The following is an 18,472-nucleotide window of genomic DNA, read 5'->3' on the forward strand; positions in this document are numbered from 1 at the left end:
TCTAGAGGTAAATTTTAAGGCTTTTCAGACTCCATTGCCTTACTGATGTTAACTTTTTCAGTTTGTTTCCCTCCAAATAGTGAAGTCTCTGTAACACAGCTATCAAAATTGAAGAAAAGGACTCTTGGATTGATTGCTCACATGTAAAACCTTCTATTAACACTGAGTGCCTGTATCCTGTTTATGCTTATTGAGTTTGCTGATTGTTTGCTTTAAAATTCAATTTTTGTTTTTTAAGTTTACATATTAATCTAATCTAATATATTCTGTTACACTATGACATTTTCAGCTACTGTGCTTTGGGCATTAGCTATATGTTCTGTTATATTGTCTTTATTTGTACCTTCCCCCTATGACTGAACTGGAAAAAATACCATTATAAAAGTCCATAAACAACTTGGACAAACCCTTTTCCATAGCAAAACCACACTTTGCCTTAATGGCCTTTTGTTCCTTTTTGCCTTTGTTAATTGTCACATAGATGTTGATGGATGGACTCCATCAAACCGGTTACAACCTATATACAACTTTTGGAGAATTTAATGAGCTAAAAATCTCAATTGATTTTAATGGGTCTTCAGAAGTGATTTTCAGATATTTAGTAGAACCACTGCCTCTGACTGATCATTTGTCTATCTTTGAGTTGTTTGTAACAGGGTCCATTTAGAAGTTAAACTATTGTATTTCCCACCTCCACATTTATAAAAATGTAATGAATGAGACATCAGAAGTGATTTTCACTATTGTATTCCTTGCCTCCACAATGTGATGGATGGGGCATATAAATACAAGCCTTTTACCACTGTTATAGTCTCATACCAGAGGAGGGAGGTTTCCCAAGGGGCTCAGTTACACTCTGACGGTTTATAATCTTATCTGGGAGGTGGGAAGGTTTTCCCAGGGGGGCTTGGTAACCCCTGGATGGCTCTCAGAGGAGAATTTCCCATGGAGCTTGGTGGCTCCTGGATGGTTTTTTTATTTATAACTCTTCAACTTACTCTGCCTTTCCACCAGAATGATCTAGATTCTTGTTGACATTTTAGACTCAAAAGATTTTCATCTGCAGTACAATGGGTTTTGTTTGTTTGTTTTTGTTTTTCCCTCTGGTTTCTCCTGACACATTTTGGAATGATGGCAGTACTAGATTTTTTCAGAAATATCTTCTTCAAGGTTGAAAGATTGGCTACATCTGGAGAACTTGTGACAAATATCAAAGAGCTTCATAGGTTTTTAAATGTCACATAGCAAGTGGCTATAGGGACTCATGTGAATCCTAATGATAGTGGGTTTGTTTGCTATTGTCATTAAATAGGCTCTTATGATTTGGGGTATTTTGGTACTTCTTTGAATGTGCATTAGCTGCTGTACTACTGTTTTAAAAAGCTGCTATTTTGGGGGCAGCTGGGTAGCTCAGTGGATTGAGAGCCAGGCCTAGAGATGGGATGTCCTAGGTTCAAATCTGACCTCAGACACTTCCCAGCTGTGTGACCTTGGGCAAGTCACTTGACCCCCATTGCCTACCCTTACCACTCTTCTGTCTTGGAGCCAATACACAGTATTGACTGCAAGACGGAAGGTAAGGGTTTAAAAAAAAAAAAAAAAAAAAGCTGCTATTTGGTGAAAATCATGTGCACTCACTCTGTGGAACACAGCCAAGTTAAAAAAGAAATGGGTCTAATTTTGGGGCGAGAAACCTTTGTAGTATGCCTCTACTTGTCTGACACCTTTTCATGGAATGTAAACCAAATATTTTTGATTTTTTAAAAAATTTATAATTGTTTTTCCTTGTATGTGCAATAGAGTATTTTAGTTTTCTTTTCTTTTTTCTTTTTTATACTTGAAGCACATGTTACCAGTATTAATAGTTTTTTTTTGATTTTGCACTAGGATAAGTTTAAAATGTCCATTCGCCCTAATGTCAATAACTAACCAAAAGCTTTAGACTATGGAAACCTGCCATTGATTGTTAAATATTATGGGACTTTGATTAATGATTGTGTCTGATTCCAGGAGAAAGGATCACAAAAGAGTCATTGTACAGTGCCAAGGAGCACAAAGTTAACCTGCACAGTGCCAAGGAGCACAAGTTTGAAGAGACCAACCAAACCCAGTGGGATTGATGAGATTCTGTGGCAAGAAAGGGGACTTGAACTTATTTTGGGTTTGAGGAAGCAGCTGTTTGACACCCTCAGATACAGGATTCCCTCGTGCCAGATCCAGACTTCTACCAAGTACCTCAGTTTGCCTGCCATTTTGGCTTCTCTTTCCCTAAGAGCAAAGGTAAAAATCAAACCAGGGAATGATATTTCCCTTCTGCTTCAAAATCTAGTCTTTTTCTCTTTCTTTCATAGTATGGCAATTTTCTACAGTCCTGGCTGCTGATTGGATATGTGTATATTGCTGCAATGGTCCTACAGGCTTGTGGGACATAAATCACATTATTTGACCCTGATTCAAGGACTTCCTTACTTAGAATTCTTACACATGAGACTTTGATATTTTATGTATATATATAAAGATGAAAAATAATTATATTCATTTCCTAATAAATCCGTTTGGAGAGAATTTTTAATACAACAATTTCACAATGCTAAAAATTGGTAAGAGAGGATTAAGGCAAGGGGCAGGAAGGTGGCTTAGTAGATTGAGAGTCAGGCCTAAAGATTGGAGGTTCTGGGTTCAAAATTGGCCTCAGACATTTTCTATCTAGTTAAGTGAGCTAGATGCCTACTATACTTTGAATACCTGGTGTTCATTCTAAGATAGAAGGTAAGTATTTAAAAAAGGAGAGAGGAACTACATATGGTGAAAAAATTCATCAACTAGGCCCTCTTTAAAGAAAAATTGCTCTTAAAATACCTTCACAAATCTAACATAAACATACTATTTAAACTAAAAAATATGAGATGAATTTAGGTGAGGAAAAAGAACCTGACTTTTAACTGAGGAGAGATGTGTCTCTACTTTGAATAGGGGAAAGAGGTTGAAATAAAAACATATTTCAAATTTGTTACAATTTTGTAACAATTACTTGTTACATTATGAAGCCAAATAAGAGGTATCCCTTCCACAATAAGGGGGTTAGGGGAGAAGCACTCCCACTATCAGAAAAATCCATGTAAAACTTTTTGGTCCTCCCTTCATACTAGGGAAGAAATTTAAAACAAAAAATCCTTACCTTTTGCCTTAGTATCAATACTATGTATTAGTCCCAAGGTAGAAGAGTGGTAAGGGCTAGGCAAAGGGGATTAAGTGACTTGTCCAGGGTCACACAGCTAGGAAGTGTCTGAGCCAGATTTGAACCTAGGATCTCCTGTCTCTAAGCTTGACTCTCAATCCACTAAGCCACCCAGCTGCCCCCTTTTTCTTTTGTGTAGTGTTTAAAGCACTTTATTATAAAATCTTGGAAAAGTATTTGGTCATTAACTATATTTTTATAGGTTAATGTTAACATTTCTAGCCTTTGTGTGTCATCTGTTGGCTTTCACATTATTTTTGTAAATTTTAAATTTTAATTTAAGTTTTTAAAAAATTATGTAATTGATGACATTCAAAGATAAATATGTTGGTATTATATGCTATGCATATATTTTATGCATTTCTGAGTTTCTAAACTTTTTTCTGTCATCTTTTGGCCTTTGAGTATTATCTGCAGCTTTCACAAAACTCTAGAAAAATTACCATTTAATTTTTTACCCTGATCCGTGATATTTGAAAAACTTAATGGGGAAAGTTGCAATATGGAAGGGATACCTGTATTTTTCTAATATTCTTCCATACTTCTATAGGAAAAATGTGATCTAAGACCCATGTTATTTCACTATAACCTCTAATAGCTGCTATATAATATGAACAGATAAAACTATAGTTTGCTATGCATATGGAAATAAGTGGTAAAACAAATTACATTTAGTAGAATAATAGCTACCATTCATCATGGTAGATTGGTCCATTAATTGGCTTTGGATATAGGAAAAGTTTTCCTATCTGTGCCTTCCTGTTCTTGGTATCTTTTCTTTCTAAAGAAAATATTCTTCCCTTCTCCATTTTTTAAAAAGCTTCAAGGTCTAGCTCATGACCTTTCATTTCAGAAAAGCCTAACCTGACATCTTCAGCCCACTGAATTTTTCTGAGTTTATGTACTTAGTACCTTATGGAGTGGCTGCTATAATTATTGAACACTTAATACTTTTAACTCGTCAAATATCCATCTCATCTTCTTAACCAAGCCATAAGCTCATTGAGACCAAGAATCAGGGCTCCTAGATCTTATCTCTCCATCTCACTAATCATGGTCAAGTAAATTTTCAAAGGATGCTATTCAACAACTTACTCTGATTTAATTTATTGCTTCAATGCTGCATCTATATATTCCTTACTTTGCAGTCTTAATTAGCAATTATAGTTTTCTTGTATTTTATCATGACTGCCAATGCATTAAATATTACAGTATACATTATCATATAGGGGAGAAAATAAGCATTTAGAAAGCTCCTTCTATATGCCAGTCACTGTGTTAAGAACTTTTTAAAAATTAAATATTTTCTCATTTAAACCTTACAACTACCTTCTATGGTAGCTCCTTCCAACACTGCAATGTATTAATTTGCTTTTGGCATGACAGACTATACTGACTGACAGCTCCCTGTCTTTTATGACTTAACATGCCCTATTTCCATTATTCTGTAGTCCTAAAAGTTCTTGCTTCTATTATATAAATGAAGAGTTCTCAATGGGATCAGAAAAAGTGCCTTCATTGCTATTATGGTAGGATTCTAGAGGAAACCAAAGGTCTCCCAATCTAAAAATACCTCCCCGTGACACTTTATTGAGTTTGAAATGACCCAAGTAGTATTCCTTGTATTAAACTACTAAATGTCCCTCTGTTAAGAGTATATTTATGCTCTACAGGAAAGAGGAAATACTGAGCCATTATTATCCATGAAAACCTGAACTTAAATTAGTTTATGATATTTAGTGAACCAACCCCACAAATGTTTAATGAATAAGGAGACACATTACTCTTCTAATGAAGGGAAAGGAGACACATTACTCTTTTAATGAAGGGAATGGGGCAAAAAGATCTGAAAAAGAAGATGTCACTGAGGAAAGTCAGGACCTTCTGAAGGACACTATTTAAAAATTGTAATAAAACAACAAAAATCAGAGTGGAGTATAAGAATGTTTTTCATTACAATTTTGCATATGAACTGAATTACTGCCAGAGTTTTAAGTCAATTTTGAAAATGTAAAACTTTTTATTCATAAAGTCAAAGACTACTAAAATTTGGGTCCAAATCTTAGTTCTTCCATTTACTTTTTTATGACACTAGGAAAATCATTTAAATCACTTTAGGCCTTAATTTTCTTATCTGTATCAGAGGGGATCTGTAAAGATGAGGGATAAAGACTTTTCTAGATTAAATTTATGATCTATAAACATAAAGGCAATAATCCATGTCACTAAGTCAGAAATCAATAGTCATTTTATTTAAATAAAAACTAAATCATATCCAAAATTTGGAAGTATTTATGCCCCTTATTATTCGACTAATGGTTTTGCTAACATAAGCAAAATGAGCTAATTTAAAGTACACAACAAGCAAGCATACCAAATGAGAACACAGTGAAAGTGAGCACTTCCTCTGCCCAAGTGGCTAAACCTAGTTAAATAATTTTTAAATCAAAAAGACATTTAGGAAAAAAGAAGGGGAATAAAGTTCTAAGGTCCACCCAATTATTTTTTGCACATCTTCCTGAGGTTGATTTTAGCATACAAAAGTTATATTTCTAATTGTGGCCCAAAGGCATGTGAAATTGTATGTTTAAATTAAAAAATAAAAAACAACAAAATTTCTTTGGGTTTCCTTTTATTTGCTTCTACCTCTAAATCAAACTTGCTAAAAGAAATGCATGCTTCTAATCTTATCACAGAGAAAAATTAAAAGGTCATTAAGTGTAATAGAAATTTAAGTATAAATTTTACAGTTAATTTAAAGATAACTAAATATAACTGTGTGCCAAGAGGCCTTAGCCAGGGATGTTACCCCAGGCCATTCTTTCTGTCTCCCTTATAAATTATAACTATCACTTACATGAGCCCATCATGCTTCAGAAAATGATGGATGGAAATGCTGTGTGCCCTTGTCTGGTGTGAAGCCCTGGTGCCCTTACCTGTAGGAGGGACACTGTCTGTGAAAAGTGGTGCTGCTCCATGGTTGAGGTGGAATAGAGAGCTGCCAGAGGGTGGTCAAACTTCTGAAGGTAGCTGTTACTGAATCCCCTGTGGTCCAGATCGTGGCACAGGCATGCAATCAGAAGTCCTTTTCGCTAAAGAGATGCAGCACAGGGATGCAAAGGAAAGAAAGGGGCCGCCATGAGACTCAGACTTGGTCACAGTATCACACCAACCACTTTCTGTAATGCCATCAATTCCTTCTTGTTCCCACTGAGAAACATCTACAGCCCCATGGCACTTAGCACAGTGACTGGCACATAGTAGGCACTTAAGACTGATTGATTATTATTGATATATTAGCAAGATCCCAATCCCAGCTAATGCCTGTGCCTTTTTTCTCCCTCAGCTAAAACTGTCCCAGGGTTATACAATTTCTCTCATTATTTATAACCAGTGGTGATAGAAAAGGGGAAAAAAAGGTGAAAGAACAGTAATGAAGTATCAGTATTGGAAATTCATTTGGATTTTTAAAAAAATATTTTTATCTGTGTGTCCTCATTTCTTTACTCTGAAAGAGAACATACATCAGATAACTGTTCAAGTGACAAGCAAAAAGTACATGGAAGGAAATAATGCAAAATATGATTGGGAAGATAAGCTGGTGCCTAGCCCCTGAATATCAGGAAAAACAGAACTTTCTTTGATAAGCAATAAGGGGCCACTGAAGATTGTAAGCATATGTGTGATAAGGTCAGTTCTATGCTTGTATGAAGACAATTCTCTTATGGATATAAAGGATTCACTGGGGAGAAAGTACAGAATAGGAAGATATTATGATGTCATTTAGTTAATAAAGGTTGGTGGCAATGAGGACCTAGACTACTGTGGGAATTGTAGAAACAAAAAGGGGAGGAGAGGTGTTGAAGAAACAGACTGTACAGAATTTGGTGCAGTTTGCATATATTTTACAAATAATTTTCATACCTATATGTTGTAAACAACAAAGAAAATGCCAAGTAACTAAGCTCAGGCTAAAAAAAAATGAACTACAGAAGATCTGTTTGGTCAATTGGTAAAGTTAATATTTAGCACTGAAATATGCCCTCAGTAATTATGACACACACAAATGAAGTTTGACTATTGAGTTTTAAGTCCGAGTATCAAGGTATTTAAGTTATTTGGCTTCATAGGCTAGCATTTTCTCTAGGTTTAACTGAAATGGGAAATATCTTTTCTGACTATACATACCTCAAGGTCTGTGAAAAGCCCATGATTGTTCTGCAGTATGGCATACATGCAGTGTGCCACAGTAACTGCATGTTTCCAGTTATGATAAGGAACTCGTCGATAGTTTTTCTTAACAGACATAATAAAACGACATAGCATTTCATATTCAAAGCTGTATGGAAAAGAAATTGTTTTAATAGGCAAAAATTTAAATGAATCTAAGTCAATTAAAAACTACATATTTTAAAAGAAAAATGCCAAATATATGGGTGTACATATATATATATACATATATATATACACACATAAACACATGTATACATGTTATATTGTATTGCCAATTAACATGTGAAAGGCAGGGTTTGCTTTCGTCTTTTAACTTTATTTTGTAAGCCCACACATTCACACACCCCACTTTTCTATTGCAAGAGAAGAAAATTATAAACACTTCCACAAACAAATGTCTATATCCCTTCCTCATCTTCTCCTCTCTACAAGTAGGAATATGCACCTACTGGGATCTCTAAAAAAAGATACTTAAAAAATGAGGAGATACATGTTTGTGTACTTCCACAAAACACATATAATAGCCAATACTATTGACATATCTACATATCTACATATATATATATATATATATATGTTTTACCTACATTTGAAATGATACCTTATTACTTTTAAGAACATAGGGAAAAGAAGTCATATGGCCATATCTAACCCTCCTTCATTTTACACAGAAATATACATAACTTTTTCTCTTTCTAATGTGAGAGACTAGGCTAAATTCAAGAGACAGGTACAGGGAAACAGAACACAACTAGGTAAAGCCGAAGTATGCAAATTAATCCTTCCAAATTGGTCCTAAAATCTAAACTAGACAACCTGGGAATATGTACAATGAATATTGTTTCAGCATATTTAACCACAAAATATCCAAATCCCTCTAAATCTCATTTTTGCAAGCACTTTTGAATTGGAATTGCATTGAGTGAAAATGAAGTATTGTTAAATCATTTGAAAAAAGGTGTCATGTAGAATTAACATTCAAAACTATAAAATGTAAAGTGAGGAATTAAATCACAAGTGTTTCCTATAGAATTAGAACTCTATTTTTAAAAGTTTTAAGAGATATATAAATTGGTATGCAGTAGCCAAACCCAAGCATATAAAATTAAACCTCTGCTGCTACACTAGATAAAAGGAATCAACATACCTATATTGATATATAATTATAGTTACAGCTATATAGATATATAACTCAGATTTGTTCCAACCATGTTTTGTTTCATTTCATTATTTTATAATGTTCAGAAAGAAAGTTTGGCAAAGAAGCTAAGCAGAAAAAATGATGATTAAGCTTTAATATTGTAAAGCTTCACTAAGACTTTTGAGACACTCTATGTTTAGAATTTTGTTATTCAGTCATTTTCATTTTTGTCCAACTTTTAATAATCTCATTTGGAGTTTTCTTGGCAAAGATACTGGAGTTGGTTTGCCATTTTCTTCTCCAGTTCATTTTACAGATAAGGAAACTTAGGTAGACAGGGTTAAGTGTCTTGTTTAGGGCCACACAAAGCTAGTAAGAGTTTGAGGCCAGATTTGAACTTAAGAAGTAGTCTATCACTCTAGGTCCAGTGTTCTTTCCTTTGCACCATTTAGCTGCCCCTAATATATTTTGACTAAAAGGATATACTTTATGAGGCAGTTCAGACCTATGGAGGGAAGAGAAAAAGAGGAGAGAAGTACAAATACTTGGCACTCATTAGAACCACAGAGATGGATTATATTTTAGCAAATAAACTGGGTCTAATGGACAAAATACAAAGGTTTTTCTAAAATATAACTGTCATCTAGAAGAGATATGGTGTGAAGGTCTCAAAGGCGAGAGGAAAAAGGAATGACTTTTTGAAGAAACTGAGCTGTAATAATTAAACTAGTGAAAAGGTGATAAAGCAGTGCTTATTTTGACAACATTTTATGGTAGAAAAGTAGAAAGTAAATACAAATTTACAGACTGCTTTCTAAATAAGAATTTTTGAAAATTAGAAAGTGAATATCTTAAATATCATCTTTCTAACTCAGTTATGTCTGAAATACCATAAGTTTTAACAATTCTTTAGTTATAACATATTCCTCTTTGGACACAGCCTGGTGGCTGCTTGACCTGTCTACATATATAGGGTCCTAAAAGAACAAAGCCTCTTTAGGGCTTGTCCTAGAACCTTAGAGCCCTTTGTAGTTAGAGAAAAGCAACATATTTTTGAACAAATCAAGGAGAAAAATTATATAATGAACAATAACGCTGAAATTTCTGATAATGTAGTATATAGGAAGTTCCTACCAGGCTGTACCACATGACTCATGTACCATGTAGACAAAAATGGCAGGCCACAAGTCCTCAAAAGGACTGATATCAAAGTGGTATCTGAAATTAGAAGAGATAAATTCACTTACAGATACATGTAACTTTTTATAAAAATCCATAAGGACATAGAAATAAAAGACATATCACCTAAATATATAATCAAGTGATTCAAAATAATCATAGAATAGAATAGCCAGAAACAAAATTGAGATAATCTGATTTTTTTTTTACTTTCTCAGACAAACCTATCATCTTTTTAAGATCTTTTTGGAAAGCAGATTCCTTAACCTTGTCCAATGTTTAGGATTACTAATTATTATTAAGATGTATTAGAAATTATTGTCTATGTAGCACCAATAAAAGTATAATGAACTACCTCAACTGTTAGAAACATCAAAATAATCCATTTCCAGTATTCAAAACCCAGAGACTCATTTGTAACTGGTAACTTAAAAAAACTTTTTAAAAGTGGAAATTTGTTATTTGTAAATTTGTAACTGGTAACTTTTTGAAAATATAATTTTTCCCAAATTTAATATAAAAAGTTTCCAACATTTTCCAAAAAATACTGAATGTACAATCATGTAAAACTTTTCTTTATATTAATCTTTTTGTGGAAGGAAACTCAGAAAAAATTTAAGAAGTGAAAAAAGTTTGCTTTGGTGTAGATTCAGAATCAGTTCTTTTTCTCAGGAAGTAGACAACATTTTTTAGTATTACTACTTTGAGTTTGGGATCATTGTATTGCTGAGAATAGTTGCTATTCATACTTTTTCATTGTAAAATGTCACTGTACAATGCTCTCCTGGTTCTGCTTATTTAACTCTGTTTCAGTTCATTTATGTTTTACCAGGTTTTTCTGAGCTTCTCTTGCTTGGGATATCCATCACTTGGGAAATGGCTGAAAAAAACTGTGGTACATGATGGTGAAGGAATACTATTGTGCTAAAAGGAGTGATAAACAGGATGATTTCAGAAAGAGCTGGAAAGATCTACATTAACTAATATAGAGCAAAATAAGCAGAACCAGGAAAACATTGTACACAGTTACAGCAATATTGTGGAATGATCAACTGTGATAGACTAATCTATTATCAGCAATACAATGATTCAGGATAATTCTGAGGGACTTAAGACAAAGAATGTTATTCATATACAGAGAAAGAACTGTAGAAATTAGAATACAGATGAAAGTATACCATCTTTCATTTGTTTATTTGGGGTTATGTTTTGGGGTTTTGGTTTTATATGATTATTAACTTACAAAAATGAACACTATGGAAATGTTTTGCACGATAATACTTAACCCAGAACAAATCACTTGGCATCTCCTGGAGAGGATGGAAGTAAACAAATATAATCATATAACTTTGGAAAACTTATGTGGCAATTTGTTATTAAATGTAATTGGTAAAAAAATTAATTTAAAAAATCATCTCCCCATGTAGGGTATGACCTTATTCAATGTCTTTTGATTCTCTTTTCTATTTACCTTATTATGATTCTTTTAAGTCTTGAGTTTGAGAGTCAAATTTTCCATTTACATCTTGTCTTTTCCTCAAGAATGTTTGAAAATCTTCTATTTCATTATATACCCATTTTCCCCCTGAAAGATTACACTCAGTTTTGCTGGGGTAGGTGATTCTTGGTTGAACTTGAAGCTCCTCTGTCCTCTGGTAAAGCATAATGCAGGCCCTCTGTCCCTCTAATATAGAAGCTACTAAATCCTGTGTTATCCTAACTATGGCAACACAATATGTGAATTTTTATTTTTAGCTGCTTTGCAATATTTTCTCATTGACTTTGGAGTTTAGGAATTTGGTTATAATATTCCTAGGAGTCATCCTTTACGGATTTCTTTTAGAAGGTGATTGGTGGATTCTTTCTGTTTCTACATTGTCATTTAATTCTAGAATATCATGGCAAATTTCTTTGATGATTTCTTGAAAGAGGGTCTCTAAGGTTCCTTTTTGTTTTGATCATGGTTTTCAGATAGTCCAATAATTCTTAAATTATATTTACTGGATTTATTTCCCAGGTCAGTTTTTTCCATGAGATATTTCACATTTTCTTCTATCTTTCCTTTTTAAATATATTTTGTTTGATTGTTTATTTGTGTCTCATGGACTCATTAGCTTCCACTTGCCAAATTCTAATTTTTAAGACATGATTTTTAAAATTATTTTTCTTTTTTAATAATTTTATTTAATTAATAAAATTTTTCCATGGTTACATGATTCATGTTCCTTCCCTCTACCCCCACCCCCACCATAGCCAATGTGCAATTCTACTGGGTTTTACATGTGTCATTGATCTAGACCAGTGATTCCCAAAGTGGGCGCTACTGCCCCCCTGGTGGGTGCTGCAGCAATCTAGGGGGAGTGGTGATGGCCACAGGTGCATTTATCTTTCCTATTAATTGCTATTAAAATTAAAAAAAATTAATTTCCAGGGGGCTAAGTAATATTTTTTCTGGAAAGGGGGCAATGGGCCAAAAAAGTTTGGAAACCACTGATCTAGAGCTATCTCCAAATTAATGATATTTGCACTAGGGTGATTATTTAGAGTCTACATCCTCAGTCATATTCATATCCCCATCAACCCATGTGATCAAGGAGTTAGTTTTTCTTCTGTGTTTCTACTCCCACAGTTCTTTCTCTGGATGTGGATAGCATTCTTTCTCATAAATCCCTCAAAAATAATACAACTTGGACAAACCCTTTTCCATAGCAAAACCACACTTTGCCTTAATGGCTTTTTGTTCCTTTTTGCCTTTGTTAATTGTCACATAGATGTTGATGGATGGACTCCATCAAACCGGTGAGTTTTTGTACCTTTTCCAAGTCATTTTGTCTTTTAAGAAGTTTTTCTCTTTAGTGAATTTATTAATATCTTTTTCTATTTGGCCAATTCTGCTTTTTAAGAAGTTATTTTCTTTGGATTTTTATGCCTCTTTTACCAATTGTCCTATTCTGTTTTTTAAAGTATTAATTTTTTCAGCATTTTTTGTGCTTCTTTTAATAAGCTGTATATTCTTTTTTCATGACTTTCCTGTATCACCCTTCCTTTTCCTAATTTTTCTTCTATCTCTCTTATTTGACTTTTAAAATCCCTTTTGGGTTCCTCCATTAATTGTTTTTGGGCTTGAGAGAAAATCATATTTTTCTTGGATGCAGCAGTACTGACTTTGTAGTCTTCTTCTTAGAGTCTATCCTGTCACCATAATAACATTTTGTCTTGAGTTTCTTTTTTTGTGGTTTGCTCATCTTCTGCTTCTTTTCTTTTCTTTTAGTTTAAAAAAACTGCTAAAATTGGGCTTGTTAACTATAGTGAAGGGATAATTGTTCCAAGCTTGAGGTTCCTTGTGCAGCTGCCTTCAGAGCTAGTACTGGGGAACAATCTGCTTCACTTCTTCCAAGGTGATATGATATAAAGAAAGATGTACTTGAAAGTCTCCCAGTCTGTGCTCTGTTTTTTGAATAATCTCAAGGACTCTTTTCCTCCTTGGAACTAGACCAGAGTCCCCTGTACCCCTTGGCTGAAAGTGTTGTGTATGGCGGTGCTACTCCTCACCCTGACACTGAATCCTAGTACCTAGTTATGAGTATGGGATATACAACAAGAGTTTCACACCCAGAGCCAGCAAAGGGACCTTTGTAATCTCTTTCTAAGCAGTTGTCCAACCTCCCTTACAACCTGGGGCTAAAAATTCTGCAAACCTTGGCTGCTGCTTCAATTGTGTCTGATACCTGTGGGACCTGCCCTGGCTCGCTGTGTTCCACCTCTGCCTGGGTGCACTGGATCCTTTGTGCCAGTCTTCTAAGTTGTTCTGGACTGAAAAAAAATTACTTCACCTTGCCTTTTTTGTGGGTTATGATGCTCCAGAATTCTTTCTGAGGCATCATATCATTGCTTTTCTCAAGGGTGGTTTGTTAGAAATCAGATGGATCCTTGTATCTTCTCTGCCATCTTGGCTCCATCCCCCATAACTGGCTACTTAAAAAAATATTTAAAACTAAATCGTATACCCATGTAAACAAGAGATAAGTAATATGCTTTTCTTCTGTGTTTCTGCTCCCACAGTTCTTTCTCTGGATGTGGATAGCTTTTTTCTCATAAGTCCCTCAGAATTGTCCTGGATCATTGCTTTGCTGCTAGTCGCAATGTCAATTACATTTAATCGTCTCACAAAGTTTCAGTTACTGTGAACAATGTTCTCCTGGTTCTGCTCATTTCACTGCATCAGTTCATGGAGGTCTTTCCAGCATAACTGGTTGCTTTTAAGAAGTTTAAATATTATTATATTTCTCATATTTCACCACAGGTATTAATTTTGGGGTAATAAACTATAGAATTATCAGTTAATTCCTTTTTAACTTACTTTGTCACTGCATTAATACTTGAGTGAAACCAGTGAAATGTCAAAACTTATTTAATAACATTTTCAGTTATGGAACAAGTATCCATTCTTACTTCTTTAACTTAAAAAAAACCCAATGTGTTTGTTTAAATGAAAATGAAATGGTTTTATTTTCAAGTTTAGTCACAGAATTTTCATAATCAGCAAGTGAAAGGTATGTTCACAAAATCTATATATGTGTGTATAGCACAATGCAGATATTGTTTATTCTAATCTCTATAACACATTCTATTGTAAACAGCTCAGATTTGTTAAATTAGAATCAAATAAATTCAATTCACAGTTATCTACTACATGAAGGATGTGTACCAGGTATTAGTTCAAACTTTATATCTGAAACAATGGATAAAAGAAGTTAAAAAAAAAAAGCTCACAATTCAATTTCTCTGTGCAGGTTTGTTGGGACTCTTAAATGCATGAGGTGCTGACATTCTTCTGTAGTACATATGCTGTGATAGGAAAGCTTTTCCATTGTCACCCGGTAAATGCACTCTGAATGGCGAATTCTATGATACATCTGTAAGAAAATTTTCAGGAAAAATTAATATAATTTCATAAGTGAATTCTGTAAAGCTCATAATTTTTCATTTAAAAGATACATAATTTTTCATCCAGATTAAACCATTGCTTCCATCTTCATCCACAAAAACATATATAAACTCTAGAAAGAGATCACCATGTGGGTTCTCTTTAAAACTCTGTTCTATTCTGTGTTAGAATGCTCTAAAATATTGAGTTTTATGAAAGCAAGGTTTTTCTTTATAAGTAGGTAGTTTCTGTCATAGGCCATGTTGTCAAAAGTTTTAACACTAGGAGTAACACAACTTATATTTTTAAAAGGGCAAAGAACTAAGTAAAACACGTTGACTAATGTAGGAAAAACACCAGTATAATCACCAAATAAAATTTCCTTCAGATTTGGGAAGAGATACTTATGGAAAAATCACAGCGATGACTGTGACACATACATGACTAATTTATTTTCTATTCCTCCTTCCCTCTAGTTGTTCCTGAAATATTTATTAAGCACATATTTTGTATAGAGAGCATTGTGCTGCTAGGGAGAAATAAAGATAAATATTTATTCCCTGATCTCATGAAGCTTATATAGTAGAAGAAATACTGAATGAAAAAGGTATAAAAATCCTAAAGGCTCATAATATTGATAGGGGAGTTTAGAGAAAACCATATAAATCCTTCCTAAAAATAGCAGAAAACACATTTTAGCCCTCATTCATAAAGCTGACATCTTTGATTCCAAATAAAGTCAAATACTACTGAGGAGGCTCAGGGATGTCATAAAGTCAGTTTAATTTTTCTTACCAGAGAAAAATGTAGAAACATCTTTATTATTAAATAATTATATTAATATTATTTATAAATATAGCACAAAGAAGTAACAAGTCCTCTATGGACCAAGAAAGGACTGAGATGGGGAGAGGGAGAAATGGGTTGTACTGCTGAAGTCTGGAGAAAGAAGCAAGGTTAATTATACTGATTAACATTCTCTGAAAAAATACATAATTACTATAATAATTTATAATAATACATGGAATGTCATGTATTTTATCTTCCCAAAGATATTATAGGTAAGACACCAAAAGGAAAACAATGTTTTCTTGTTCTTGTTTTTGTCTTGTTCTGGCTGGATAAACAATGATATCTAAGAAGGCTGAGCCTTGTGCACCTACCTCTAATTAATAGTGACAGAAGTCATTTCTATTGACAAAACTACATTTTATATTGGTGACATGCCATTTCCTAAAGAATGGCCATGCATATGAACTTAGAAAAAATCAATGAATCAATCCTGAAACACATGAGGTAGCAAAATAAAAATATATTTTCCTGTTGATAGGAAGGCAAAAGGTGACTTAATGTGAAAAAAGTAAAAATACCATTTTCACCTTCTTGATGACTTCATGCAGTTCTGTGGCTTCATTTGTTACTTCTAAGTAAAGAGCTCTCATATAGGTCTGTGGAGAGAGACTAGGTTCTGAATAATTTCAGTGAAAAACAATAGGGAGTCAAGCCAAAATGAATAAAAGAATTCTTATGCTTGGATTAGAGTCTAGTTGAGATTAGTAAGACTTTGAATAAGAATGAGTTGGTGTAGTATTGTGATTTATGTCAAAAGCAATTGGCAAGATTCTGCCTAGGTGGTGGAGCCATGATTTCAGGTCAGTAGCAGTGAAGCTTAAATCACTATGACAATCTTTTAAAATTTACAATCTTTAAAAATCACCTCAAAATGATAGGAGTCAAAAATGAACAGGCAGTTGGAGCTCTTCCACTGAATACAACTTGAAAGGTAGGCAGAGAGAATTGATTTTCAAGAGGAACTAGAAGCAAAATTGCACCCAGAGGAGAGGTGGCCTGCCCCCACCCCCTTTCCAACGTACTGTGCTAGGTTCTTCGTTTGGGTGTAGGCTAACTTCAGGATCCCCAGATGGGAGCTACACCAGCAAAAGTAGACCTCAAACCCACCCTCTGAAGTCCTAGGCCCTGGCTCCAGCCTTCAATAAGTTCTATAAGCCATAGCACTAGGCCCTTTCAAGCCTGCTCTGCTGCAGTACAGACCTAGCCCCAGGACAAAATAGCTCACATTGCCAAACCCAGTAAGCCAGCAGCAGAACAGTAATATTCAGCAAATAACTTTCAGAATTCCCAGTACACAGGCTAAAAAGGCTGGGGAAATTATTAAACAGTAAAAGAAATATTTAACACTGGAAAATTTCTATGGGGACAAACAGTAAAGTGCAGTACTAACAGGGTATGGTGAGATTCAAGCAACCACATGTAAAATTTCAACAACAACAATGGTAATTGTTCTCAAACTCTGGTCAAAGAAAAAATGGGAAAAAGAAACTAAAGTAATGAAAAAAGAAAATAATAGCTTAAAAAGCAAAATTAGTCAACTGGAAAAAGAGGCACAAAAATCTAATGAAGAAAAGAGTTTTCTAAAAAGTAGTATGGACCAAATGGAAAAAGAGGATCAAAGGCCATGGAAGAAATTCAGTCTTTAAAAATTAGAATTGGGGAAATAGAAGCTAATGACTTCACAAGATATCAAGAAACAAGAAAACAATATCAAAAGAATGAGAAATAGAAGAAAATATAAAATTTCTCATTAAAAAAAAAAACTGAGGCTTCCGGGTTAAGATGGCGGCAGAGTAAGAAGCAGCTCTAAACCTCTCCTGACCGAAACACACAAAACTCCTCAAGGGGACATAAAAACAAGTCCAGACGAACGGAGGAACCCCACAACAGGGCACAGCGTGGAAGGTACGTGGAATCGAGACATTTCCAAGCTAAAAAGGGCTCTCACTCAAGCGCGAGCTGAGCAACCGCCCCACCCCCACCCCCTCCACACTCACCTATAGCTCTGAACCCAGCTAAAAAGAAATAGAGCAAGTTTGGGGCACCCATCGAGTCATCAGCAGCTCCGGGACCTGTTCCTGAGAGCAGCAAGACTTAGGACCCCATTAAGTCAAGAACGCACGCGAAATCTGAGCGCACGCGCGCGGGAGCGGACGCTGGGAGCGGAGCGCCAGCTGAGCAGAGGCGTGGGTGCCCACTGAGCAGAGGCGTGGGTGCCCACTGAGCAGAGGCGTGGGTGGAGGTAAACACAACCAGGAACTAAAGCCTAAGTGGGGAACCAGTGCAGACGGGTATACGACTGTGGAAGTAGCTCCCTGAGACTTGTAAAGAAACCTCCTGCAGAGGTTCAAGCAAGGGAATCCACCAGGGGGCTTGACCTTGGAAAAAACTAGAACTCAGACCTCAGGACTGAGCGCGAGGATAAACCTGAGAAGCTGCTGGGCTAATGATGGCTAACCAGTTACAGGAAATTCAGAAGAGAAAGAATAATAACAAAAAAAAGAAGTCTTTAACACTCGACAGCTTCTACACAGAGAAAATCCAGACAACCGAGCAAACAGAGGAGGAGAACAAACAACCATCCAGACCCTCCCCAAATAAGGAAAACTCCTCACAACCTATGGAAGAGTTCAAATCTGAGATTTTGAGGAAAATGGAAGAGATCTGGCAAGAAAATAACAGCTTAAAAGGTAGAATCTTGCAACTGGAAAGCGAGGCTCAGAAACCAAATGAACTGATAAGCAAATTGAACACAAGAAATGACCAGATTGAAAAGGAATACCAGAAGATTATGGCCGAAAACAAGAAGATTATGGCCGAAAACCAAAAGATTATGGCCGATTACCAGAAGATTATGGCCGAAAATCAATCCCTAAAGGCTAGAATTGAGCAAGTAGAAACT

The 18,472-nt window shown here is 34.9% G+C and overlaps 1 protein-coding gene across 1 annotated transcript in view; it reads right to left on the minus strand.

Annotated features, from left to right (window-relative positions):
• Nucleotides 1-18,472, minus strand: part of PDE10A (phosphodiesterase 10A) — a 394,122-nt gene that overhangs the window by 59,155 nt on the left and 316,495 nt on the right. Inside the window, exons 14-17 of the mRNA XM_044671862.1 lie at nt 14,565-14,707; nt 9,747-9,830; nt 7,427-7,577; nt 6,175-6,330 (exon numbers count right to left, since the gene is read on the minus strand). Coding sequence (XP_044527797.1) covers nt 6,175-6,330; nt 7,427-7,577; nt 9,747-9,830; nt 14,565-14,707 — 534 coding nt within the window. The remainder of the gene's footprint in view (nt 1-6,174; nt 6,331-7,426; nt 7,578-9,746; nt 9,831-14,564; nt 14,708-18,472) is intronic.

Source organism: Gracilinanus agilis, chromosome 4, assembly GCF_016433145.1.
Source record: "Gracilinanus agilis isolate LMUSP501 chromosome 4, AgileGrace, whole genome shotgun sequence".
NCBI classification, from domain to species: domain Eukaryota; kingdom Metazoa; phylum Chordata; class Mammalia; order Didelphimorphia; family Didelphidae; genus Gracilinanus; species Gracilinanus agilis.